We start from the raw sequence: 27,695 nt of genomic DNA, 5'->3' as shown, positions 1-27,695 counted from the left end.
GGGTGTGAAATTCATATCTTCCATTCCAATGACAAGACAACTAATGTTTCTCAGCTGTGGAATATGAGAGAGTCTCTAACTACTGTTCATGTGATCACGTTTCTTGGATACCAGTTTAAATTAAGCTTATAAAGAGGACAACAAAAAGAGTTTCATCTCCTTATCTGGGTTACTTTACTTCTCACAGACCAAAAGTAGCTATAGGGTGACACAGAGGAAAACCGAAAGCAGAAGGTCCCACTCCAGTGACTCTTCTTCCCCCTTTGGTATGGTCCTGACTCCAGGGAAAAACAAAGCCACCATAATGAGTTCCTTTCTTTCAAAAAGCAAATCCTGGTGTTTATAATCCAAGCACATGTGTCACAAATCACAACAAACACTATTTTAGGTCTCACTATACATTTTTTAGGTTATTGTCTTGAGAAAACGATGTTGCATTTATCCAAAAACAGTGCAGGAGTGGTGCAGTGAGCCTGTGACAAGATGTGTGGAGCATGAGACGATGTGAGCACAGGATGGTGAGTTTAATGAAATGCACGGTGCGATCTCTACAAGCCCTGAAACGATGCTGACCATGCAAAACATGGAGTCCCATGGACCCACGCAGAGCTGCTCTCTGATATTTCTGTCCAAACATTTGCCTGGTTGTCTCTCCAGCTCATTTTGTGAAATATTAATGACTTTTTTCCAGAACAGAGAAAACACAATAAAACATGTACTAATTGGTAGCCTCCTCTAGTTGGATTTGGAAAGTGAAAACAATATTTCCCTAGTAATATTTCTTTTCACTTTCTTTTCTTCATATTTCCAGCAGCAGGTTTCTCCTTCTCTCATCAGTAATTACAGACACACAGAACCGGTTTGCAGCCAAGGACACAATTACTCTAACCAATATTTACCTCTAATAAAAATAAAGTGTAATTTTTTTTAAAAAGTAAAAAATACAAACCAAACACAGTGTGCTCTGTTCTTATAGGTAAAATTCCAAGCCCATAAAGTTGATGTTTCTGAGAAACCAAGTCACAAACAATTAGTCAGTTGACTGAAAATTAATCAACAACTATTCTGATAAGAAAATAATCATTTCCTCTTCGTTTTGCTTTTCTAATGTGAATGGATTTTTTACTTTTCTTCCAAATGCTTATAAATGAACTAAAGATCTTTGACAATACAGACTGTTAAACCAAATAATCTATGATTAAAAATACTTTAAATTTTTGGAGGCTGATGATGTCAAGTAATGCACTGAATTGCACTTTTTTCACTGAGCTCTATTACAGACCTACATAATGTTGTTTGTTGTATAAAGAAACAAATAGAATAACCCTGTCTGCTTGTTTGACAATGAACTCTCTGTGTTATCGACCTTGAAACACAAAACCCCATATTATTGCTTCCTGGGATATATTTGAGTTTATGATTCCATGAATATATTTGATTTTGTTGTAAATAGTTTCACTGTAATTTCTTATTAATCAGTAAAAAAATGTGATCACAAAAAAAATATTTGACCACTTATATGAGAACAGTAGTTGCATTAATTATTTAGCAGTTAAAATGACAATAAGGTCATCACGCCAGCTGGAGAATAGAATAACTTTGTATCGTCCACTACAGTTCACTCGCCTCCACTCCAGACCACTGTGGGGGCTGGTGTCCTGACTGAGGACAAGGAAGATGAGCCTCCCTCACTGAAAACCACTCCATTCATTGTGTTGCCACAGTGACAAAGCAGTTCCGCAGGTTTCACCTTCACCTCTCCTCCCTCCTTCACCTCTCCTCCCTCTCTCGCTCCTACCCGGCCCAACTCGAGCTGAGCATGCTCTCCTTCACGCTACACTTCCTTGTTACGGGCAGCTTCATTCATTCACATGCAGGTGCAGCAAAATCATGTCACAACTCCAACAGCCGAAGGTGCAATCAGGGCTGCAGACCAGACGAGAGCGCAGGGTGAGGAGTGGAAGGACGGGCAACAGGTACAGATAAGGTGCACACACACACACACACACACACACACACACAGTGACACACTGTGACTGACCTGGATATGTCACAAAAAGCAACCAACTGAGCCACAGCTTCTCTGCCATGATGATCCTGACACTAGTCATCATGTCTGATTCAATTAATTACTGAGAAACCGCGTTTCTTAACAACATGTTACACACAGTGTGACAAGTAGAATAAGAAATGTGCCTGAAGAGAAAAAGGTGCAACATGAAGTGTTAATAAAAGCAACAGAGCAGCTTCAGCCCTAAAACACTTCTGAGGAACCCAGTCCATGCGACTCACCTTGTCTTTCTTTTTCAAATAAACTAGTCACTTACTCACTATAATAACAATCCTAACAATACATGTGACACTGGGTGAAAAATGTATTAATTTAAGTGCACAATTTTCTAAATATATTCAATGTGGATTTTCAGTGAACAAGAAATGACTTGAATGCGCACTGAGTTAGGAGCCGTGCTAAAGTGGGGCCCCTGGTGTGAGTTGTGGCCCCTTATCCAGAAAAAATTCTAGATCCACCACTGACATTTTTTATATAAAAGTGTTTTCTGATTCATCACTGACAGGTCGGTGGTTACAAAATAAAACTGGTGCTAAAGTAAAGTGCAACTCGTGAGAATAATAATGTCAGACCTGCTCCACCGTGACAGTACCATCTATCTCAGGCCTACTCTGAGCTCCCATAATCAGCTTACCAGGTTGAACACGGTCTCCACAATGTCTCGGTTGGAAACTTCCCCAACTTCCACCAGGCCGGCCAGCACGGCGAATTTCATCCTGATCCCCCGGATGGGCACCCCGGGGTTGAGCTGCACGGAGCCCGGTCTCCCGTCCTTTCCATCCCCGGGCTGAGCAGCGCCCGCCGCCTCCTCGCTAGCCATGGCTACGGAAGGAAGGACGGACGGGACAGGTGGCGTTCACAGGTGAGGCACCTGTTCACCTCCGCCGCGGCGGTGGTGGTGTCAGTGCAGCCGGCGTCGGGAGGAGAGGAAAAGCGAGGGGTTTATGTCCCCTTCAGCTGGGTTGTTGACGGTCCGCGGGCTCGCAGGCTAAACGCTGCCGTCCCCATCCAAAACTACGGGGGGAATGGACCCGGAGAGCGGGCGAAGAAGAAGCGCTGGTCGGGTTTCGTTGGTGGGTGACAGGCTGAAAATCAGCCGCTCCTCTCCGCGGTGAACTGCTCCTCTCCCCGCTGCGTAACTCGATAGCAGGCGGGTGGATTAATGCCGCCGAAAGACGAAGGGAAGAGCGGGGCAGGTACGAGGGAGGGGAGGGGAGGCAGGTGAGCTGGAGCTCGGTCACTCGGCTGAGCGAGGACACGGAGAGTTGAATGTCTCCGTGTGGAAGTTGCTTTTGTCCGCACACAGTTGACAGGTAGCGGCGCTGCGAGCAGGAAACTCACCAACTGGAGAGTAAAGACGTGTGTGGGGGGGGGGGGGGCTGCGAGTCCCAGGCAGCAGCTCCGGGAGAAGTCGATGGAGGACGCGGTGTCCGCTCGGTCCCTCCCCGGTGAGCTCCGCACACTTCGGTGAAATGTCAGCGTTGACCCAGCGGCGCCGCTTTCTCTTCCTGATTCACCCCCGGCAGCCTCAGCTCGCCACCGCCATGACAGTGTAGCCGTTCAGCCAGCGGAGCATGCGCAGTGAGGAGCTCTGGCTGCTTCAGCTCGAGGGCAGGTGAGACATTCAGGTGCACGACACGCACGCACGCACGCACACATGCACGTACACACACACATGCACACACGCTCACACATGCATACATGCACACGCACGTATTGATTTATTCAGGTAGTCTCACCAGAGCCGGACTGACCCGTTCCACTGCCTCCGGGGCTGAACATGTGCTCGTGGGCCCCTGGCTCTTGTTTCCATTCATCTTGGATGGATGTGCTAATTGTTGCTGCTAGTTGGCGCTGTTGCATCGTTTAAGTGTGGAGAAAAAACAGCTTTAGGTGGTGGGGGGCAGCAGCCCTGGTTCGATTCCAATCTGCGGCCCTTTGCTGCATGACGTCCCCCCTTCTCTCTGCCCCGTCTCATCACTAAACTCTCTCTGTTCTGTCCAGTAAAGGCCTAAAATGCCCAAAATATAGATATGTTAAAAAAGAAAAACTGTTTTAGGGCTGCTGCCTACTAGAGGATAATCAGGCCCCCCCCCTCCGACAATCGCAGGGGCGTTCCTGACTGGAGGTTGATTTACGCTGATTATCTGCCCAGCTAATCCTGAAGTGTGGGGGGGGTTTCAAAAATAATCTTAATTGAGTCAGAGCCTCCTCGATCTCGATATAAAACAACTTTACATTTTCAACTCAGCTCCAGCTCTTGTTGTATAATGTATACCCCTTCTCAGCCATCACTACATCCATTTTTTTCGCTGCAAAACATAACAGACAACGATGGTCCTCCTCCATGTTTGTTTCTCTTCTGAAGTCACAAATCATACAAGTGTTCCACACTCCAGTTCAGAAGGTGCCTGTAATGTGCCCAAGTTGTTTGCCAACTGCCATTTAAAAAATCTGAAGGAGAAGACGACGTTGTCTGATGTTGTGGCCAAATCGTCCAGTGAGTGTGTTCTGAAGATTATAACATTAAAAATGTGTTGAACCTGTTATTATGTCTGTGGTCTCCCACGTTTTCAAAATCCTCTCGTGGGCAGCAGCCCTCAAGTGTTGGACGGGTTTTTTTCCTTCTTTCACACTCGTATCACATGAGCCATTTTCAGACATGACTTCTGGAGGGACTCCAGAGACTTGGGTCCGGACCTTCTCACACATGCACAAAGCAGAAGGAGGTTCTCTGCTCCGAAGAGTTCGCAACAGCAACAAACCGTAGGATCCAGGTGAGGGGCGGGATGATGGAACATATTAATTCTGCTGTGAACTCTCTTGACAGCTTTGACTGCGTCTTCTACATGTATGGCTCATCTTGTTCATGCAAAGATATTTGTATTCTTTTTGGTTGTTTTTTCATTTTCAGTTTCTGCTGACTTTAAACTAGGGGGGCCAGTCGGACAAAGTATGGAGGCTCTCTCTCACTCGGCCGTTTGCTCTGACACATACAGCCCCTGCAGGGTAAGTACGGAGGGTTTTATAGTGACACATGTATAAAACACAGACAGGATGAATAGAGACCAGACATTTCTCTCAGTGCACAGTCACACATGTGCAAATGCGAAGTGAATGTCGTGGTTCAAGTTGAAAGTTGAAGCTGCAGATTTGCTTTGCCGCAGGAACACTGACAGACAGAGGTTAGAATCAGGTGCACAAGATAAAAGACAACAAAACAGTACAAAGATTCAAAAAGTACAAATATGTTCCTGAGCTGTCTCAACGTTTGAAACAAGGCACAACAATATTGCTCCACTAAAATCACTACAATTCATATGCTAACACAACATGTGCAAATTAAGCAGGTTTATTGCATGAGGGAAAAGTGACTCTCTACTTTTATTGCACTTATAACAGGCTGCTCTAGATCTCCGGGTTTTAAACTCACAGAGTATAGACCTGGTTCTGAAGGACATGTTGTTTAAAGATAACCATCAGGAAGGTCTGAGTGTGACCCAACCTCCTGTGATACATGGCAAACTGTTTGGCAGGACAATAAACCCTTAACCCATGCTATACCCTCACTATTAAGATATTTTATGGATTTATATAAAAGAATTAGAAAACTGTAAATTATGCCACAGATTATAACAAATGCACAAATACTATAAATAATAATACATAACTATATGCTCGTATCTTTTGCTTGATGCGATCTGTGAAGTTGAACAAGCACCAAACATTGCTTTACGCTGCAATAACACACAGGGGGGGGGTTGACATGTTGAACTTCTCTGACAGACGTCATGCAGCCCAAGCAATGAAAACCAAACATTAAAACAAAGTGACAGCTCTGCACTGCTTGCCTTTTCAAATCACCTCCAATAACCAGTGACGTGAGATATTACATAGCTGAACGGATGAGGGGCACCAGTCATCCATCGAGGAGAAACACAATCAAATGCAAACTGAAAAGTGATGACGCAATGGATACAGTATTAAATAATGTGTCTTATTTGTCTTGTCCCTTTTCTCTGCTCACACAGGTGACTTCATGTTTGTTCTGCATGGACGGCTCAGCAGCCGTGAGTGTTGTTGTCCCAGAGGCAGCTGGCGTCACCGTTGCCACTGACCTCGCAGTAAACTGTAGCTGAGCCCGCGGGGACCCTGGGAGTCATGGAAGCCAGCAGCACCACCCCAGAGACGCAGGGGCCTCGTCTCTGATGTAATGACCTGAAATCAGCAGACTCGTTTGCTGCAGCTAAAATGTAGACTTCCCATTATTTTTCTAACAGAGCTCTGGAGACATAATGATCATCTTTTGCTCTCTTCCTGCATTCCTTTGTTTCAAAGTCTTATTGTCCAAGAATAAGATTATGATTTCTGCACGTAACCTAGTATCTAAAATAACAGTTCAATCAATGAGTGATTGCAAAACACTGCATTTTCAGATTGCTTCTGACTCAAGCTATCAAGATACTGAAATACGAGAAAGGTGCATTAATGGTGACAAAAGAAAACTCCAAACACACCAAACCTTCCATTCAAGCCATTAATATACAATTGATGTCTGTGCAAACATTACAGCAGACATTCAAATTTAGTTGTTTGTGCAGTCTTATCCCTCAAAATTACATTTCCTGTGTTTACTTCACCAACTGTCTGATCAACAGTCATTTAACACCCTGAGGAAGAGTAATAAACATGAAATATCACATCCCAGCTGTCTACCTGCAGTATCTGTATGACTACCCCTTACAAACACTGTATGAACAGATTGTGTTTTTTTGTATTTTTCATTTTACACTCTGTTGCCAGTTGAGGAAACATTTAAATACTCTCATAAATACATTATGACTCTACAGCACCATATACTGCATCATTTAAAATGATTGTGAAGTTCAATCAACTCTTCTTAACGTCACGAAAGTGGAATTTATTGCAGGGCTGTTGTTTTAAATTTAGGAAGGGTAAACTGCCACTCGTATTTTACCAACAGACAACATTCTCCCTTTTGTTATAACAAACAGAGTGGGTGGATAACATGCTACACACCTTCATGACGTGAACACGCCTAAAGACTGGCTTGTCCTGATGGGGGGTGTCAAGGATCAAGGAATTTCTTTCATGATCATGACACCGTTACAAGTTACCTGGATTTAAAAAAAATGCTTTATATGTCCAAATATTTGGTTTTTCATGGATGAACTTCATCAATCCAATCTGTACAACTTGTAGTGTTATGTAAATCAAAATTATTCAGTATTAATTACATTATGCAATTTTTATCTGCGTATAAACCGATTAAAATATAACAAAAACACACAGTCGTATTTAATTCCATAGACCTCAGCGAAAATGTAAATTGTTTGGTTACTCGATATGATCAGAATATTTCGTTTGTACCAGCAGGGGGCGCCCGAAGAGGCTGCAAGGACACGCGAGATCACCCAAGTCTCACGGTTTCTTTCTCTTTAATTCTCGCGGGATTTCCTCCTTCTTCCTCTTTCACTCCCTGTAGCCAACATGGCAGTCGGCAAGAATAAGAGGCTGACCAAAGGCGGCAAGAAAGGTGCCAAGAAGAAGATGTAAGTAGCACATTCCAGCCCAGTCACACGAAACAGGCTTCGCTCTTTCTACCGGTGCCACCGTGGTGCGAGAAATGTGAAGGATGAAGCCGATTCTAGGTGGATGATCGCGGGGGCTGACGCTCATCGTCGCCGGCCTCAGTGGCGCTGGAGACTCGTAGCATGCAGGGTTCCTTCAGTCTGAGACGTCCGGTCACAGCTCGGTTCGAACAGACTTAGACTCTATTTACTTTGTTGTAACACGTTTGAGTTAATACACGTGAGAGTTGGGCGAGTTCAGCCTCACAGTCAAGAACAGCAACGTTATTTGCGAAATGTTAGCATGGAGTTAGCTTAGCTTACCCTTTAGCATGGCAGCCAAACTAGCCAACAGTTAGCTAGCAGAATGACTGCGGGACAACCTGGTTGTTCTGTGAAGTCCCTGAACATCAGTGAGCTGCTTTAGTGAAAGACAAACCCTCCATGATGGCGCACGTGACCCAGAGCCGTGTCCCTCAGTCAGTGCACGGTGAACCGGGTCACCCGCAGCCTGTCAGCCTCTAAATCCAGCTCACAGACGGTGATCCGCACACCCACATGGACGCTGCTGTCCGTGCTGATCTGTGGGTTGTTCTGTTTGTTCTGTTCCGTCGTGTAACCTCCTCTCGTCCCTCTGCAGTGTGGACCCTTTCTCCAAGAAGGACTGGTACGATGTCAAGGCACCAGCCATGTTCAACATCCGCAATCTGGGCAAGACCTTGGTCACCAGGACTCAGGGAACCAGTAAGTCTTCATGATGATGTCTTGTTCAGTGATGTGTGTGATAATGAATAACTGTGTTCTGTACACGAGGCTGTCAGTGAGTAAATACTGTTTTTATAAGATGGTGAGGATGTAAATGAGCATTAAATGTACGGTTTGTAGAAATCTGTGATATGTAGTGTTGAAATTGCATGTTACAAATGAACACCCCTCACCCTCTCCTTCCAAACATGACAAAGAACCCATGTTAACCTTCAGTTGTCATAAAAACTCAATAGGTGATTAGTTTGTCGGGTCTGGACTACTTTAAAGAACATGGCGGCCTCCGTAGAGAGGGTCCCCTTGATGTAAATATAAAGTATTTAAATATAAAGGGTCTTTTCTGTGGTAAAGAAAACTACAATTCATACAATTTAGATGAAACAAACTAGTGAAAACATCTCAAGGATTATTCTACATTAAATTTCTGCCAATAGTTCCCTTTCACCTAAATCTTACACACTGGGCCTTTAAACATGTGAATATAAGACCATGCTTCCAGAGGTGTTCTTTATGTCCAGTGCGACAGGTGCATGTCTTTTCCTTCTTAACTTGTTTCTCTTGCAATCATTCAGGAATTGCCTCCGATGGTCTGAAGGGACGTGTGTTCGAGGTGAGCCTCGCTGACCTGCAGAACGATGAGGTGGCCTTCCGCAAGTTCAAGCTCATTACCGAGGATGTTCAGGGCAAGAACTGCCTCACCAACTTCCACGGAATGGACCTGACCCGCGACAAGATGTGCTCCATGGTCAAGAAGTGGCAGGTAATGATCATGTTTTTGAAAAGAGCTCAGTATATCCTTAATATTTCATCATAGTTAACATGCTGTACGACTTCTGGCCACAATACTATTTCACATTAATATTAATTCTCCAAATCTACTGTTGACAAGATTGTACTCAAAATGTCAATGTTTATGGTACCTATGTTTAACAAGGAGAAAATAGGTTGATTTATTTTAGGATCAGTTCTTTGTGAAGTGTGATTGAGACTTTATTGGTTTGAAGCTTTGGGTTCTCAGGACATTTTATAATATGACCATTTAAGTGTCTTCTTTAGTTGTTAAATCAACTCCAGTCAAATAACTGGAATATTAATGTTAAATAGTAACTGGGTGCAACTGATGGTGGACGATAATGAAGAATAAATTCAATCGAATGATATTGATCAGTCGTTTGAGTTTGTCCAGTCTCACTATCCATCAATGCAGGAGACAGAATTCACCACAAGAAATAGTTGGTTATCTACGTATGAATCGTCATTTAATGAGATCAATCAGGATTTTTGTCATGAACAGTTTTTAAAGTATGAGGTCACAAGGGCAATAATCCAAATTTATTTATTTTAAACATTGTTCAGAAGTCTTTTTTTAACCTATGGCATATTGACAGTGTTATGGTATGCTTATTTATAATGCAGCTGCAGTAACAGGAGAGTAAGGATTGTTAATCAATCTTAGCTCTTTAGAAATAAAGTAGAGAAGCTTCTTTTGCTCAGGAATAGTGAAGGATGAAAATGAAGATGCATGGAAACTTTGCCCCTGTGACTAATTTGAGTTTTGTTGTTTGTTTTTAATATTTTTAGATTACATTTTTATCTTGCATATATTACTCTTTCAAAATAGTTTTATAAACTGAACATTAAATGACAAACACAATGCAATTGTGATCATATATTAAGGGCAAAGACTGAAATTGGTTCAGAAGCAGCTGAACAAAGTTTGATCAATCTTTTTATCCTGATTTCTAATTGATATGGATGTTTTTTTTCTCACTCAGACCATGATTGAAGCCCACGTCGATGTCAAGACCACCGACGGCTACCTTCTGCGTCTGTTCTGCGTTGGTTTCACAAAGAAGCGCACCAACCAGATCAGGAAGACCTCCTACGCCCAGCACCAGCAGGTCCGCCAGATCCGCAAGAAGATGATGGAAATCATGACCCGTGAGGTCCAGACCAATGACCTGAAGGAAGTTGTCAACAAACTGTAAGTCATGTATAGTTTCTGTTTTATTATTTTATCTTCAAGGAAAGTCTGTCGTTGTTGTTGGTGCAACATGGCTGCACACCATTTTGAGCTGTGAATGGAATATAGATGTCTTGGGTTTTGCTGATTGGGTTTGTCGTTGTATTTAGAGTAATTTGTTGTATATTGTCGTCTTCCAGGATCCCTGACAGCGTTGGCAAGGACATTGAGAAGGCCTGCCAGTCCATCTACCCTCTACACGACGTCTTCGTCCGCAAAGTCAAGATGCTTAAGAAGCCCAAGTTTGAGTGTGAGTGAAATTATAAGCACTGGACTTTTTTTCTTTTCCTCCCATCTATGGGAACACGTGATGACAGAATTGTTTTGGTCCCAAATGATCACCTGATTACTGCCCATTGAGGTCAGCTGACGTTCCCTCTCATGGTAAAATGCTGGCTTAGGTTCAGTGACGTCAAGACACGTCGGAGGTGAAATATCGCTGCTTGGTCTCAGCAGACTCAAACATGTCATTTGTTGCTAGCCTGTGACTTTGACTTTTTTTGATCGGTCTGAGCTAAAAGCCTGTTGTCTTCTGTTGCAGTGGGCAAACTGATGGAGCTCCATGGTGAGGGCGGTGCCGGCAGTGCCACAAAGACGACCGGCGACGACACCGGAGCCAAGGTGGAGAGGGCTGACGGCTACGAGCCCCCCATCCAGGAGACAGTCTAAAGCAAACACCCTGACAGATTTAATAAAAAATGTAAATGACCCAACAGTACTGTTTGTTCTGTTTTGTGTTGGAACTATTTCATTTTATGAATGTGGACAATAATTGCACAGACAAATCTTGAGTTCTCAAAGTTAGACTTGCACAATTACATAATAAGTTCATAATACAAGTACCAAGTGATTCTACATTAAGTGTAAATAAGAGCCTAAGCTGCATGTACCACACAAAGGCACAGAAACCTGATGCTTTACAAATAGGGTTTTTTTTCATGTTACTGATTAAGAAGAAAAAGAACTACACAGGGTATCTTGAGTTTGCAGTTATAATCCAGTAGTACTTTTATTGAATATTTCCATGGAATCAATGACCAGGTTACAAAAAGATGACATACTTTGTTATAACCCATATTTTTTGTATCGGTGAAGTAACTTGAACTGTGAGGGAAAGGACATGGGAGACAAACCACTAGATGGTGCAAAGGGTGAAGAATTCAAAATACAGCTGGATTTTAAAAAAGCAGGGTATTTACAGCCAGGTTTACTCTAAAGTATTTATAACCATGATAAATCCAGTGAACATTTCAAGTTAATGCTGCAGATGATACAAGATGTTGCACAAATTTGTAATTAAATACTACAGTTCACTGAAGACCTCCACTGGTGAAAGCTTCGGTTTGTCCTCAGGGATTAATCCACTTGTGGTCATCTTCAGTTCTTTTTGTACTATCCCAGAACTTGTACATAGTTTTTAGGGACCAGGGCTCGCTTCCCCCTCAAATCCCCCAGAAACCATTCTCCATCAATCGTCTCCAGGTTGGTTACAATATCTCCGATCTGTGGCAGGAAGAAATTAAGGGTTGTTTTCAGATGATACTTGTGCTTTTTCACTGTGTTCATGATGAGGAACAAATAAATCTCTACCTGCAGAGAGAGCTCCTCATCACAGTCTGATGTGAAGTTAAACAGAGCTCTGGCTCTTCCACCAGCTTCTGCAGCTTCATTCTGCTGACTGCTGAGTGACTGCTGACCTGCTGAGGAGAACATACAGTACTGGTCAATGACAAATAACAATGTTTGTATCATTTAACAGTCTGTTACAGCTGAAACAGTGAGTGGATCAACTGATCCTGCAGCTATTTCAACAATCGTTTAAGTCACTTTTCGCACAGAACAATATTTACTCCCACATTCTCAGTTGTATTTGCAGTTTTTCTTTGAATTGTGAGATAGTAAACTGAATATCAATGAGTTACAGACTGTAAATCAACATTTGAATATGTCTGTTTGAGCTTGTGGTCAGTTTTCACCATTTTGTGTCTTGATTTTCACCAAACTTGGTGGGGATATTATTTGTGAGTGTATCTTCAAATGATCAGATTTTGGAGCAGATTGATCGTAAAAGGTCAAAGTTAAGCTGAACTAAAATATAACATCTTTTTCAAGATATCTCTGTAAACAATTAGGCTGGATAAGTTCATATAAATCAGAAAATTATATCAGTACAGTTTAGTTTCACTTAGATGAACCAATCATTAATCATGATGAAGTTTATATACTGGGGCATATATAGAGTTAGGCTCACCCCTGCAGACAACAACACAGTAATATCGACAAAGCACCACTGTGAGAACCTCATACCTGATCTGCTCTCAACAAAAGCACTGGGGAACATGCCCTCTCTGCCATTGAGCCTGCCACTGCTCCACTCAGCATTAATGTGCTGGGTGACCAGGATGCAGTCGCCCTGCTTAAAGGACAGGTCGTCCTCTGACCTCCCGGCGTAGTCATACAGAGCCACCACCCAATCCACGCTGGACTGAGACGACTGCAAAGTAAAATGAAACAGAAGAAGAGACCTGAATTTCTGTTTTTTAAAATATATTTGTCCTAAACCAACATCTTCTCTACTGATGTTACTGCATTTATTTAAAAACTGGTTACCTGAGCAGGTTTGGCAAACTCAGAATTTGCACCAGGAGAGGCCACCATGCCTGTGGAGGAAAAATGTGTCAAGGTCATTAAAAATTAAAAGCACATGAGATCCAATCATGGGGCCAAAGTTTATGTAGTAGCTTCCACGGAGGATGCAGAGGTCAAGTAAAAAGCTGGTAGTTGTCGGGAAATAGAAACAAAGTTGTGAGGTATTTATTGTAGTTATACTTTAGATGTATAATCACTCTTTGATTCTGAGAAAACATGACATCTAAACTATGTTTCTGAACTCTGGGCTACTGTAAGTGAGTCTGGCCTCAGGTTCACTGTTGAGAGACCTTCAGTAAACAGCTATTTAATGAAACAGAAACAGAAGCAGATTCCTGACATGCCACTGAGGGAAAACTGAACACAAAGGAAAAAGATGGAGAGAGGCTGTTCACTCACAGACACTGCCACTCTTTTGTTTCAGAGATTCAGCGACTGTACAGCAGCTTAAAAAAAATCTTCCCAGGCTAATTAAATCCTGGGAAATCTCACAATGTCAAAGAAAGTGATTAAAAAAGAAAATCCTGGATTTATTGTTCTTGGTCACGTCCCGTCCTTCCAACAAGTTCTGTGGAAATGAAAACATAACTTTGTTGGTGGAGGTGATGCAGGTTTCACGTCATCGTACCTGGCAGGGGGAAGCTCTTGGGAAGTGTCTGCTGCCGACTGGGAGGTGGAGGCAGATCTTCAACCACCTCCACGAAGTTAAGAGGGAAGATCCCAGTCGAGACGCCGATCTGTCCCCGAGCCCAGTCCTCTCCGACGTACTCCTTCAGCTGGATCACATCCCCCTCCGAGAACGACAGCTCGTCACTGTGCTCCCCCTCAAATTCGAACCTCGCCACGCAGCGTGGACCACTTCACAGATTACAAAAACATTTCAGGTCAGCTTAGGTGAGGCTGGAAAGGCCCGTGCAAAGATTTTAAATTGTAAAAATTGTACCTGACTGTTGCAGGTGGGGGCTTCGGTTTCCTTTCAGGGAGGGTTTTTGGTGAATCTGACTGTAAAAAGAATTTTAAATTTATATCCATCACATAGATTTATGAATAATCAGCCTTGTTGTCACCAAACAGGCGATTAATACATAAATTCCAATGATGTCAATAGTTCAAACTTACCAAGACTTTGACATAATTGACAGGAAAGAAACCACTCGATCCCCGACATGTTCCTTTGTACCACTCGTCGTTCACCGGCTCCACCATGGTCACGACATCTCCTTTTCTCAGACCCAGCTCTCCTGGACCCTCTATGAAGAAAGTACACATCAGTTATTTAATGGCATCAAACAAATAACAAAAACTTCCCAAATCCTTTGACTAAATGTATCTTGTTCTGGGTTGTTTTCAGATGAACAGTATCTATGTTTTAAGAATGAACATGCAGTAAAATAGCCCCCAGGTGGTTTAGGACCTCACCAGAAATCCCAAATACAGAATGGATTTAGTGTTATTGCACAATCTCAGTCAGCATAAACGGATGCATCACCTGGGATGAAGTCATGTATGACCTGCACCTTCAGCCCATGACCATCTCCGCCTGTAGCGCTTGTTACGGAGCCCTGTTAAAAGACAACAAAGATGTGAAGGTGAGGCTCGAGTATCCGGAACATGTTTTTTTTACTCACGACTGAAGGATAAGTTACCTGTGGTGGGGACACGTCTGCAGTAAGAGGAGTTATGACTGTCAGGCGAGACTTGGGGACTCGGCCTCTGATGTCTCCGACCTGGCACTCAAAGGTATTATGGTCGATTTCCGCCAGCAGCAGAAGAACTTCATTTTTCTAATGACAAAGAGAAACAAAGGTTTAAGATTTCAGCCGGTCCAGAAAATGGAGCGTTATGTGTAAAGTAATCCACTTTTGTGTTGAGGAAATGGGAAAGTTTGGAAAACTAGTTTGGTAACCTGGAGTGACAGCTCTCCTGTGTTGCTGCCGTTGTAGTCAAGGGCTGCGAGTCCATGGGGAAGTTCAAGCTGGTGAGAGAAAGCAGAAAAGAAATTGAACATGCGCTGATCGTGGTGGGTATTAAACGGGATCACAGCACAGAGCCGTGCAGTGGGATCTGTCTTACAGTGTATTTGTTGTAGAGACGGTGGCCCGGGTTGGGCCTCGGAGGCAAGACAGGTCTTTTCCCACGGGGCTTCTGAGCCTGTGGTTTGAGTGAAACGTCCCATGGTACTGAGTGGGATCGACCGGTGGCCTGAAGGCTGGGTGGGGGAGGTCTTCCCGGGCCTGGTTTGGCCGGAGGTGGGCGAGGGGGGAGGGTTTTGATTGTGCTGGACCGCCTAAGGTTCAAGGTGAGAGGAGAAACATCTTTAATAATAAGTGAAACTAACATTTCAAACATTGGAGGAGTTTCCCCTCTCACTTACCGAGGAGGTAGCGATGGCTCTGGTCCAAACTGGAAAGACTCCTGTGAAAGATTAAGGATTTTCTTCATTAGCACTAAAACAGACTCATTGAATGGTTTACAGGCGTGGAAACCATAGTAACCATGCAGCAACACAAAGCATTCAGACACAGCTACAGAGACTACAGTAGTTTATTAGTTTGTGGGAAGCAGAGGAAATAAAGCAGGTGAGATCCTCAGCTGACAGACGAGATAAACACGACTGAGAGAAACCTTCTGGACTAAAAATGCACCAGAAGAGAAGAGAACACAAAAGCCTGATTGTCATTGTATTGTACCACAGACTGTATATAAAGACGGACAATGCATGTCTTCTTCCTCCTACTTCCCAGAAATGAAGCCAAAATATCCCAGATACAAACTCTGCCCTCTGCCCACCCTCAACCAAGTAAATTGTATTGTATTTTGACTTTTTAGTTTGGCCCATGTCTCATCCACTAACATGGAGGAGGTGAGGTTTGTGACCTATAATGTGGCCGGCCACCAGGGGGCCATCAAGACGCTTGGCTTCACTTTTGGGGAGCTGTCTTATCATCCATCTTTACACACAGTCCATGGATTGTACAAAACATTGTAATTAGACTTAGAATATATTTGAGTAAAGGCTTAAATGCAGTGTTTGTGAGTGAGTTTCATATTTGATACCTCCTGGAAATCTTACCTGTGACGGGAGGATGGGTGTTGACATCTGTTTGTGGATTACTGAGGAGTTCATGGAGCCCACAGGCTTCTGAACAGGGAGAGGAGGAGCACTGTCCTGAAAAGAATCTGAGACTGAGAGGAGACGTGTCTTTACTATAATGTTCTGAAAACACGTGCTCCATTATCAACACAGGGGTAAAATCAATAACTCACGATCAGACCATGTGTCATGTGACGTGTTGTGGACTCACATGAGGCAGTTTTGCTGGGGACCCTGATGGTGGTCGGTCTCCTCGTGAGACTCTGTCTGGTGAAAGAGGCTCCGTTGCTGTCCACACTGTGCTGAGGCTCCACTGGGACGTGGTCTGAGTAAAAAGACACTTGACTTCACTGCTGAGTGTTTCCAGCAAACACCTCTTTAAAGTGAGGAGTAAATACAACCACCTGTTGCTACTATTTGTACTTCATGTGTGCTCTTTGAGTTCTCTTACACTTGTCCATGCAGAACACTTCAAGTTCTGAAATAGTTTCGCTCTGTCCTGTACGGTGGCTCAAACACATGCAATCACAGAAATGCGCTGCAAATTGCAGATTCTATTGTTTTTTATTTCATTGTATTTACTTGATGCTTCTGCTTAGGTTTTAGATTCTAGTGTTCTATTTCATTGCTGTTTATCGGGACCTCAGTGCTTAGTTTCGTTCCCTCTCATGTCCCTCGTGTTTTGGAATGACCATAAATCTTCATGAGTCCTGACAACAACAACTGAATTGTAGTTCAGCTGTGGTTCAATGCTTTGTGAAGTTCCATCACCACTGACGAGTAGCAGACTTCAATAACTTCACAAAGCACTGAACTGCAGGTTCCTCACTTTTTTTGCGTCCCCTGGAAACATTTCCGTTTTTGCAATTTGCAGCACATTTCTGTGTTTGCATGTGTTGTGACTATTTGCAGCGCATGTGTCGTCAAGTAGTTTTCTTAATTTGCATTTGTTTTCCTGTAGTGCGTTGATCTCTCTGCCACCGTAGCCTCTATGGTTAGGTTTAATTGGGGACTTCCTGTTTGTGGCACATCCCTTTGTAATCGTTGTGAAAGGTGCATGTCGATATGATCATAAAACAATTGATTTATTTTAGTCGACACAACCTACTTACTTGATATCGTGTTCACATACTCGTTCTCAGTGAACATGGAGGCTGAGTTGTGGTTGTTAAAGTTCAGGTTTGGTTTGAGAGGCTCTTTAAAGGGCTTCACAGGAGGTACAGGAGGAATTGGTGAAATGTCCCCTTCATCGATGGTCTCGGCTCTGGTCAGTAAAGGAGGACGGGATCTGCCTGGCACGGCCCCCTTTTTGTGTATAGTCTCTAACTCCTCTTTTATCGACAGCCCCACCGTTTTTTTAGGGGGCTGAGGTCTCTGGTCGGGTACCTGGATTTCTGCTGAATATGTGGACAAGACGTTTTGGTAGTCATCATCTGCGCTGTGGTTGAACTGAGGTTTGAGCGCCACAGAGGGTTTAGCAGCAACTGGAGGTTTGGCGATGGCCTTCCTGGGCCGAGGCTCCGGTTTGACTGGTTCAGCCACATTTCCCTCCTCCGTCTGGCTCTCGAAGGCCTGGATCCTGGCACGGATGTTACGTTGAGTGTGGTTGGCGTTCATCTCGCCAACAGCATCTTCACCTGTAGAGGCCTCGTCTGATTGGTTCTCCTCACACTGGTTTTCTGCTCCAAAGGCCTCTAATAGTTCCTGTAAATATTTATTTGAAGATAAGTCCTCAGGATCAGGGGGAAGAGCGTCACAGTCGTCACTGAGTATGACCAAAGACTGAACTTTGACCTCCTCTGTAATCGCCTGCTTTCGGGTTTTTCTACGAGGAAGCGGAACTGGGCATTGACGGGGTTCGGAGTTAGAAGATGAGGGAGCAGTTTCAGCAGGAATATCCCAGTGTACGGTCACAGACCTGGTGTGAGTGAGATCTGCTCGGTTGAGTTGTTTTACGTCAGATTTAGATCCACTTTGATCCTGAGTATTGGTGGATGTAGTATTTGTTCCCACAGTTTCAGAGAGCAGTTCTCTGTCCACTGGCTTCGGCAGCGACGGCCTCGGTGGCTTCTTTGGTTTTTTGCCTGGAAACCAAAGTGAACAAACATCTTGTGAAACCGACTGAAACTTGAAACTGACACATTAACTCCACCAGTAGTGATTCTTGTGTGTCTCACCGGTAGATCTTTTCTCAGCCAACTGTGGAGCCGCACTGCTTTGTGGGTCGGCGGCGGCGTCTTCCCTCTCAGGGTCAGTCTGTGTGGCGCTTGTAATGGTCCAGCGGGGGGCTGCAGTGGGCCTGACGACGTGCTCCTCCTGGGTCTTCTCCTGGATCACCTGGTCATAGGATGGTGGAGGCTGAATCACATGAAAGAAAGACACACACACACACACACACACACACACACACACACACACACACACACACACACACACACACACACACACACACACACACACACACACACTATAGTTACTTACTTAATACCATTTCATGAGGTATAATGAGGACAGTTACATTAAAAGTTGATACTTTTATATTTTTCTGCTGAGAAACGTTTGTATAGAAACAGTATTTAGAGAATCATGTTGGGAAATAAAAAAACAATATAATAGAGCACTGAACAAATAAATCATAACCATTATTTTGGGGGAGAGGACGTCAATGGAGGGACTTGTCCTTGTACCTATACTATACTTTAAAAATACTTCAAAATTCTGGCAGTGGATGCTTAAAATGTAAGTATTATGTATATTTATTATTTCGTAAGAACTATTTCATTCTATTCTGCAGTTCAGTTCTGACCCGGCCCTTCACTGCATGTCTGCCCCACTTTCTCTCCCCCAAATGCTGTCCTATTATTAAAGGCAGAAATAGAAAGGAAGAACTATTCTTGGACATCACACACAGCAAATACACACCCAGAGAAACCTCCACTAACTGGTTTACATCATAGAACAAAGCATTGTTTGATTATCAAAACAGACATGTGGATTCAAAGTCTATACCTGGGAGACAGTCTGGACGCCTGCAGACCAGCCTGACTGAGGAGGAGGAGGGAAAACCCCAGAGGATCCTGGGAACCAGTTGTTACTGATCAGAGGCTCAGCTGAGACGATGGTGATCTCTGGTCGCCTGAAAGACAAACCAGAAAGAACCATGAAGACCTGAAAGACGACCAACATACATCTACACATCCACTTCCACACTACCATGTTGTTTTTTCACATTCACTCTTTTCCACATTTAACACACTACATGCTGATTCAGAGGACATGAGTGAGAATAAGAAAATGTGAACAGGGATCAATGGAAACTGTGAATCACCTTCTGTCTCTGGCCTGCTCGCTCTGAGAGTTTGTTCTTGCTGAAAAAGGGAAATAAAAGTCAAATAAACCTGTGCAGCAGTTCGATTTGCTTCAGTTAATATCACGTAAGACACAACCTTACTGCTTTTCTAAATTTCTGATTTTTAAATCTGTAAATCTCACTTTCAAGAACCAGTGATACCGTTGTCGAGTACACGGAGGAAATATTTCGATTAAATTGTACAAAATAACCACAAAAAAACGACTGCATTATTAGCAGATGATTCAAACAACCAATTCTGAATTCTCATTTTCAACCAAAATCTCTTTTAAACAAAGACTTAAAACAAACTTACTTCGTTTGATTGCAGCTCGTATAGAGGACAGAGGCCCTTGACTGAAAAACACAGGAAAACCATTCATCACTGAGGTGTGGGACACATACAGACCAGAGTGTGTTCATACCTTTGTGGTGACTCAGGTAATGGAAATGGACTCGCCCCTGGTCAGTACTGTTCAGAAGACTTTACATACAAGTGATGTTATAAAGATATATATTTGAAAAGGAAAGATAAATTAAATGTATACACACTAAATATGAAAAGGTAAAAAAATGTCAGACTGCTTATATATTTAGATTTTAAAATTTCTATTAATCATATGATGCAGTAATTTATGTTATATGCATTTTAGTATTCATTATTTTTGCTAAAGGGATAAATATATACTGAACAATGAGGTGTTACATGTGAATAAAAGCAGATGGAGTCAGACAAAGAGCAGAAAAATAAATATAATATATATAAAAATATGAAGAATCATTTCAACATTTTAAGTTGAAATCGTCTCCAGACAGAAACTAACCGCTCCTCGTCTTCGTTATCCTCCGGCTGTTTTCCTCACAGAAGATGTCGATGTATTATTTTCTAATCCTTTAATATCATTCCTTCATGCAGCCCTGTCATCATATTACGATTCCCCTTCTTTCCTCTCTCTGTCTCTCTCTCTCTTTGAAAAGAGCCGAGGTTGATTCTCTAATCCGTGTCACCCGTGTCTTCACCAACGTAAACAGGAGCAGGCTCATTAAGAACTGTAAGGCTGTAGCAGGGCGACATGAACTATCAGGGGAAAGAGCAGCCATCCTCTCTCTCCTCCTGGTTCCACGTGATTCATTGAATTCATCAGAGAATCTGTAAACACAGATCTTGAGGCTGAAGCCATCCTGTTTATTTTATGACAAACTGTCTTTAAGTTATTTTCCTGCTCTCTCTCTCTCTCTCTCTCTCTCTAATAATAAGAATATGAGTTATTATAAAAATGATTCATATAGCACTTTCCTTTAACCCATTTCCAAATCTCTCAATATCAAAATTAGGTTTCTTTTACTCTGAAGTGCTTCGTAAATTCATTCCATTTAGTTGCCATGAAAATAACATGGATGGTCCCATTCTATGCTCTTTGGGAATAACATCAGTGACACTTTCACTGAATTGTGGGTGTTTTATTCAAACGTATTGTATCTTTCCAGTGGACGGATTTTGTCCATTTGGACCCAAGAAGACAACAGGTGTCGTTCTGCCATTAAAACTAATGTAAATGGTCTTAAAAAAGAATCCCGACAGAAGAAATCAGTCCTCGTGTTGACGTCCTCTCTGTCTGTCAGGTTTGATCAGCTCATTGTTTGGTCCATTCACAACCTCATCATCAGCAGATCGGACCGTTACAGAGACAGTGAGTCTGATCCCAGCCACACACACTGAGGTTTGAGCTACTGACGCTTCAGGTCCAAATAAATAAAACCACAGCTACGGTAGAAATAACTCACCTGCTGTGGAAATGCTCTGGTTTGGTTCTGTCAGGACAATCTATGGGAGGAAACATAGAATATTACCATCAACCACTCATGTTCAATGATTTGCTTCATCAGCCACAATGAATGTAAACACACATAAACTGTTAAAATCCATAGTTAAAACTCACAAAATGTGTAGTTTAGTGAGTTTATTTAAATTACATGGTGAGTAATTTATCTACTTTATTATATTGAGACAACAGAAGACATATTGTCTGGTCTTCTATGGACAAAGTGACTTTTTGTCATTGTGATGGTTCAAAAACGAACTTTATTTTATGCCACATATTGTATTGGCCAGCTCTAATGTTTGGAGCAGGAATAAAACATGGGTCATTAGTTTTCTGACACTTTTAAATAAAGGTTAATGTACTGACTTTCTGAAGGTGTTCCTGTACAAGAGTAAATATTGCATAGACAATTAATTAATTTCAATGTATTTTAATTGGTCTTATAAATGAGACAGGGTGACTCTAAATAAATGATATATATTGACACTAGAAAGATTAGATAAGGAAAGATGTTTCTTTATTGGTCCTCTGTAGAGGGAATTCATAATCCACTCAAAGGGAATATTTAGTAAGAGTATAAATAAGGATATTTTTCTTACTGTTGATGTACACTTTACACTTAGTTTAATTTAATTTACTTTTACTTCATTTTCATCTTAATTTGAATTTTAGATTTTAAAAAGTACACTTTCATATAGTCTGCAGTGTTAGTGTAACTATAAGAAAGGTGTGAACTAGAAACACCCTCACCCCGACCAGCAGGATCAACGATTAAATCTTGATGAACCAGTTATCTTCAATGAAAATGAACCAGTTAATTAAGGTGAAGGTTTCAGAGCTGCGACGCATTTCAAGTCATCTTCACTGAACTCGTGTGTCATCCCTCATTCTTAATTTTGACCAACATATCTCATGATTCCTTATCAGCTGTTAGACAAACAGATCCATTGATACACAGACTACAGACACAAAAACACTAAACAATGACACAATATCACTGAACTGGACGTTGTTATAAAAACCTGAACTTTAGAAATATATAAATACTGTGTTCAGGATATGTGGGGATATATGAAACACTTGTTAAAGGTACGTCAGAAATGATTCCCATTCAAAAAACTAAAATGCACCAGTCACTCCTTCACTTCACTTAACACAGATTTCGCACCATGGTTCATTATTTAGCAGTTAGGCTGAGGAACAAGATCAGTAATACACTTTAATCTCAGGAGAAGTCGTTTCCTTTTTTAAGAGTGAAACCTGTAGACACTGAAGAGGCTGTGGTTGAAATCAGCTCAGTTGTTGTTGTTGCCTCCGGCCTCAAACCATGAGCTCGTCTGCAGCCACATCCACCTGTCACACCTGTTACTCATCATGTGTCCGACTCAGGTTTCACTTTGAAAACATGAGAAAGCAGCTTCTCTACTTTCAATCAATGAGAAAAGAGCCCGATTCAATCTCTAGTTCTTTTGAAATATAGTCACATCACTTCCTTGTGGCCGTGTGGAGTGAGAACGGGAGTTAGATGAACTTTAACCCCAAACACAACTTTTCTAAACATATAACAAAACCCTTACCTGTTAGGATGAGTTATATATCAAATCTGTCAGTACATTTCCATTAAGATCGTCTCTCCCGGTTCACCGACCGACGGAGTGTGTGCGTTTCAAAGAGCCTGACGCTGTAGCCGTCACACACCCACAGACAACAGAGAGGAGAGGGAGGGCCCTGTGATATCTCAGCTCTCCTGTGTTTACCTGGCCAATCTCATAAACTGGAATGCAGCTATTCAGGAAGTGTTGGCTTTACCACACAACACCGTCGCTGTCATCTGCCTACAGAGTGAGAGGTCACGGTCGTATTCAGGCGTCTCTGTGACACTCACGACCATGAAGAGGATATTTCTGAAGATTGTTTTATTCCTTCTACAAAAGCTGAAGTTGACGGTGTTGCGGCCTTGAATGTTTTTAGAGGAGCTGGAAACTGGAGACAGGTTATGAATGTAAAGTAGTGTTGTTTTAGATTACTGCAGGCATTCATACATTCATAGGAATTGGCAGAAATGGGAGAGATGACCTCGACAAACAGACGATACATGGACATGGACTAAGATATGTGATTGACAGGGTGAAACCCTTCCAACTAAATTCCTGGGAGGAGTCAGAAAGGCCAAGGCAAACTGTGGAAGTATAAGCTAATATCAGAGATCGATGAAATGTTGTATTACTTAAAGGAATGGGATCATACACATCATATCAATCTCCTAAATGTGTATTGTTTTTAAATCAAGACCATGAATGATTCCCTGGGAAATTAGGGAAGTCAAAAAAATGCCACAATGCTAAAGGAAGTGATGAAAAACATTGTCTGGATCCATGCCATCTCTGATGGATTGTTTTTGGCCTGTGTCCCATCAGTTTACCACGATTTGTGGAAATCTGTTCAGTCGGTTTTGTTTAAAGCTGACAAACAAACAAGCAAACACACACACACAAACAAACACACACAAACAAACACACACACACAAACAAACACACACAAACAAACAAACAAATAAAAAAAATAGATTAAAAAAATAGGAAAGGATGGGAAACAGTAAAAAACCTTTAAACGACTACACCTCTATAAAGAACTCACCCAGATTTAGCCTCTGCTTTTAAAAACGAATATCATTCTTTATCACTCCCACACTGAAAACCTGTGGCTGATAGACTAAAGGGGAGGCCGGCCTTCTGGCAGTTTCAGGGGACATTAAGTGAATAGAAGTAAAAAAAAACATTATACTCAATATCAAAATGAACATCCTATCTCCGGTTTAAGAGATGTGAAATAGTTTTGAGTATATTTTCTGTCTGAAGTTATGTAAACAGCAGTATCAGGTTGTCTTTGCTCATTTAGCGAAACAGTCAACTGTGAACTGAAGCGTGGAGATGTTTCCCCCCCCCCACAGTCTCACTTTTAAACCCCTGACTGACACTACACTGAGTGGATCTGCAATAAATAATGTTTTTCCTTTTAAACAAACATTTGACCCCTGCCCTGACTCGTGACTTGGCGAGCCCCCTCGCACTGTTTAGAATTATAATCCAAATCAGTGAGTATCTCCTGGTATTCATTTCCCATCGACACCTGGAAAAACCCTGTAAACACACGAGGAAGCTGCTGAAGTCAGCAGGACTGATTTCCCCTCACAGCCGCGCTGTCACTTGAACACATGCTGACATTACTCAGCACAACAGCAGCCGTCCATGCGGAGCAGCTGGTGGAATGGCAACAAAGGGAAAGAAAGAAAAACAGCCACAGCCTCTGTGTCACATTACACCAGAAACTCACAGTGGTGAAGCAGCAGATCCAGAGTCAGATAAAGAGTTTAACTGTCTGGTACCAACAGGTATGTGCAGGGTTGTGGAGAAAACCGTGCATGTTAAGATAAAAACACCACATCCACAGGTTTGAAATTAAAAGGCATGATGCTCAGATCAAAGCCAAAATGTCAATTGCAAAGCAGCACATCATGTTCAAATCCAGAAAGCACAGGTCTGGACAAAACTGATTTGTCCTCACTATATAAAAAACAAGAGTGATTACGGTTCTTACAGCGTCAGCAGCAAACATGGACGTTTAGTCAGAGAAGATTAGCTGGTGTCAGAGCAGACGAGGGAATCACAGTGGAAACTTACTGAAATATGACCAATGCATTGATGGGATGTGTTTTAACGTTGATTTGAAAGGATGAAAAACGAGTACAGACACCAGCTGGTTCACAGTGAGACTGACAGACGTGTTCATCCAGCAGCAGGTGGGGCTCAGAACTGACAGGGAGTAGAGAGCTGATTCCTTTTCAGCCACAAACGACACGTGTTGCTGTGACGTGTTAAAGTTTGAGGTAAAAGTCGTGTAGTGAGACAGACTGGTTCTCAGCTCTGTGCAGAAATCCATCAGAGGTGTGTGATGATGAGAAACAGAGACGACACCCAAGGTCGGTATTAATGATGGAACACGTTTTTTTTTTAACTGATATAATTACAAAGTATTTGTGATGATTTGCTCTGGTGTCACAACACGGTAGACTGATCGAGTCGCTGTGTATCATTGACAGAGGGTGTGTAGGTGTGTGTATAATTCCCTGGGTATGATTAAAACCATAAATCAAACAGAATGGAACCAAAGCCCTGTTCTACATTGTTTCATGTATAAAATGACAAAAATAAAAGAAGTTGTTGGTGCAGATGGTCACTTACGTTGTGGAGATAAAAAACATACCAGTCAGCTTTATATCTAGAAGCTCGTGACTGGCTGTAAGACATGAAGTCTGTTGTGTGTCTGATAAAAAAATACTGAAGAATCAGAGGTTCAAAGTTCAATGTGTTTCAGCGCTCGTTCAGTTCATTGAGTTAATTAATACTGCAGTCTGTGCAAAACAACCAACAGAGGTATTCTTATGCATTTAAGTTTATAAGAATCCAAGAGCTGTACTATGATATCAAGGTATTTGTGTGTGAAGACATCAATTTTATGTTTTACAGTGTGTATCTGTCCATACATTGACTGTACACAGGTTGATTAAATGCTCTTAGCTTTAGGTTTCCATTATTTTTCATTGAGCCGTTAAAGGACCATCTCAGTGTTTTAGTTCCTTTACCTGCAAATCATATTTTTCTTTTTACAATACTTAATATATTGTCACACAGTACCCTACTTCATGTTTCCAACTGTGGAAGATTTCCCTTGGTTTCATTTCTTCAGTCTGACTCTAAGGTGTATTGTCCGTGTTTTGACCTCTGTCAGGTCACATTATTGTTGTGTTCTACAGCAGCAGACGTACAAAGACACGTATAAGTTTAAATCACACAACCAACGCAACTTTGACCAAAGAGAATATGACAGATTAGATTATAACTATGATGGATTCAACAAGTTTTAAAGACTCTGCTCATAGATTCTCACACACTACAGGAATGAATGGAAACACTGGGGGTTGTGTAAAATATGATAAAGGATGAACTGTGGTGGAAATGTGGCACATGAGGTTCAGTCAGTGTCAATCACACACACACACACACACACACACACACACACACACACACACACACACACACACACGCACACAGCTCTACCTGATGTCTGGCCTCTGTCCCGCACATCTCTGCGCTGCGCCTCGTTCTCATCTCGACGCAAATCTTCATCCATCTCGATTTAACACAACGTAGAGATTAAAAACAAACCAATAATCGGACAATCAGAGTTCTGAGAGTTTGGCAGCGGTTGGTCTCTCTTCCATTCGTCCACAGGGTCGATACCAGCGGCCACTGTCCACTGAGCACTGGGAGTTTCAGTGCGTCCTGCCCACAGCAGCACCGTCCCCGGTCTGCCCTGCACTGGGTGGGTGGAGGTGGTGCCACTCACACACACACACACACACACACACACACACACACACACACACACACACACACACACACACACACACACACACACACACAGTTATTTTTAGGGTCTCAACAATCTTAAGATATTGACTGCTTATCGGTTTGGGTTTGGAGGTTTTAGTGCTTTTAAAAACTTTAAGGCACCAATAAACTGAGTAAGTATTATTATTATAGTTTATATTATATTGCTTTACAAGTTCAAGTGTGGTATTAATAACAGTTTTAAAAATAATATTTAATGTATAAGAGTTCTTATATAGTTTTTAATATTGATCAAATATTTATATAATATTTATACTAATCAGCCTGTAAAATACACGATAAGAATAAACTTAATAATAAGAATCCTCTCGTTTGAGATGGAGGCATGGTTGTGGGAAATTGCAGTTTATCTTCCTTTCCACTAGATGTCGTCATAGATCTGGTCATGTTCATAAACTTGGTTATTCCAAGTTAAAAGTAAAACAAATATCAAAGTCTTATATTCTGAACTAGGACTTGTATGAAGAAAACTGACTAAAAGTCATAGTATAAACTAGATATATTATAGTAAGTGTTTTAAAAAATGTATTTCTAACTGCAGTGTTCAAACTATGACTTGGAAAACACTAACATCCTTCAATCCAGTATAAATGCTGGTTCTGTGTTTCTTCTAGTTGCAGTATAATTTCATGCTGGAAACCACAGTGATGATCTCAGAGGTGACGTGGGAAGTTAAACTGGGAGGATTTAGGCCCAGAAAGCTCCAACCGACGTGGGGAAAATGTCCATCTCACATCCTAAATATACTGTAGCTTCAAAACTGGATTTCACAACATGGAACAAACCCTCGGGAGAAAATAATGTGTCCCTGTGTGATCGCAGAGAGATCTTTGCTTTATTCTATCTCACCTCCTCTCTT

General features: G+C 42.2%; 3 protein-coding genes and 1 long non-coding RNA gene across 10 annotated transcripts in view; 2 read left to right on the top strand and 2 right to left on the bottom strand.

The window, feature by feature from the left end:
• lrba (LPS-responsive vesicle trafficking, beach and anchor containing) overlaps nucleotides 1–3,647 on the bottom strand; it is a 173,105-nt gene extending 169,458 nt beyond the window's left edge. For all 6 annotated transcript variants that reach the window (XM_069529934.1, XM_069529936.1, XM_020101206.2 and 3 more), the window contains exon 1: nucleotides 2,706–3,647. In XM_069529934.1, the coding sequence (XP_069386035.1) occupies nucleotides 2,706–2,891 (186 nt within the window). In that variant the 5' untranslated portion in view covers nucleotides 2,892–3,647. The remainder of the gene's footprint in view (nucleotides 1–2,705) is intronic.
• On the top strand, nucleotides 3,546–7,379 carry LOC109638304 (uncharacterized). Its single transcript, XR_002203320.2, has 4 exons — nucleotides 3,546–3,686; nucleotides 4,732–4,848; nucleotides 4,986–5,080; nucleotides 6,103–7,379. It is a non-coding gene; the product is annotated as an uncharacterized lncRNA (long non-coding RNA).
• A 91-nt stretch (nucleotides 7,380–7,470) lies between these two features.
• rps3a (ribosomal protein S3A) lies at nucleotides 7,471–11,165 on the top strand. Its single transcript, XM_020101210.2, has 6 exons — nucleotides 7,471–7,644; nucleotides 8,303–8,406; nucleotides 9,000–9,187; nucleotides 10,203–10,411; nucleotides 10,591–10,700; nucleotides 10,992–11,165. The coding sequence occupies exons 1-6, from the start codon at nucleotides 7,583–7,585 to the stop codon at nucleotides 11,117–11,119; spliced, it is 801 nt and encodes a 266-aa protein (XP_019956769.1). The 5' UTR covers nucleotides 7,471–7,582; the 3' UTR covers nucleotides 11,120–11,165.
• Nucleotides 11,166–11,428: 263 nt separating this feature from the next.
• On the bottom strand, nucleotides 11,429–26,745 carry sh3d19 (SH3 domain containing 19). Of its 2 annotated transcripts, none has more exons than XM_069529937.1 (21): nucleotides 26,483–26,745; nucleotides 21,328–21,367; nucleotides 19,859–19,899; nucleotides 19,522–19,561; nucleotides 19,203–19,329; nucleotides 18,371–18,551; nucleotides 17,306–18,277; nucleotides 16,405–16,518; nucleotides 16,173–16,285; nucleotides 15,474–15,514; nucleotides 15,173–15,386; nucleotides 15,006–15,074; nucleotides 14,746–14,883; nucleotides 14,589–14,661; nucleotides 14,219–14,349; nucleotides 14,043–14,101; nucleotides 13,728–13,957; nucleotides 13,061–13,110; nucleotides 12,758–12,944; nucleotides 12,041–12,150; nucleotides 11,429–11,953 (listed from the first exon to the last, which is right to left on the bottom strand). In XM_069529937.1, exons 1-21 carry the CDS (start codon nucleotides 26,553–26,555, stop codon nucleotides 11,843–11,845), a joined length of 3,114 nt encoding a protein of 1,037 aa, XP_069386038.1. In that variant the 5' UTR covers nucleotides 26,556–26,745; the 3' UTR covers nucleotides 11,429–11,842. The 2 variants fall into 2 exon arrangements, with proteins under 2 accessions (XP_069386038.1, XP_069386039.1); XM_069529938.1 differs by having other exon boundaries at nucleotides 12,041–12,147; nucleotides 26,483–26,735.
• Between the last annotated feature and the right edge of the window lie 950 nt (nucleotides 26,746–27,695).

Source organism: Paralichthys olivaceus, chromosome 8, assembly GCF_024713975.1.
Source record: "Paralichthys olivaceus isolate ysfri-2021 chromosome 8, ASM2471397v2, whole genome shotgun sequence".
Taxonomy (NCBI): Eukaryota; Metazoa; Chordata; class Actinopteri; order Pleuronectiformes; family Paralichthyidae; genus Paralichthys; species Paralichthys olivaceus.
This window is presented reverse-complemented; position numbering and strand designations above follow the sequence as displayed.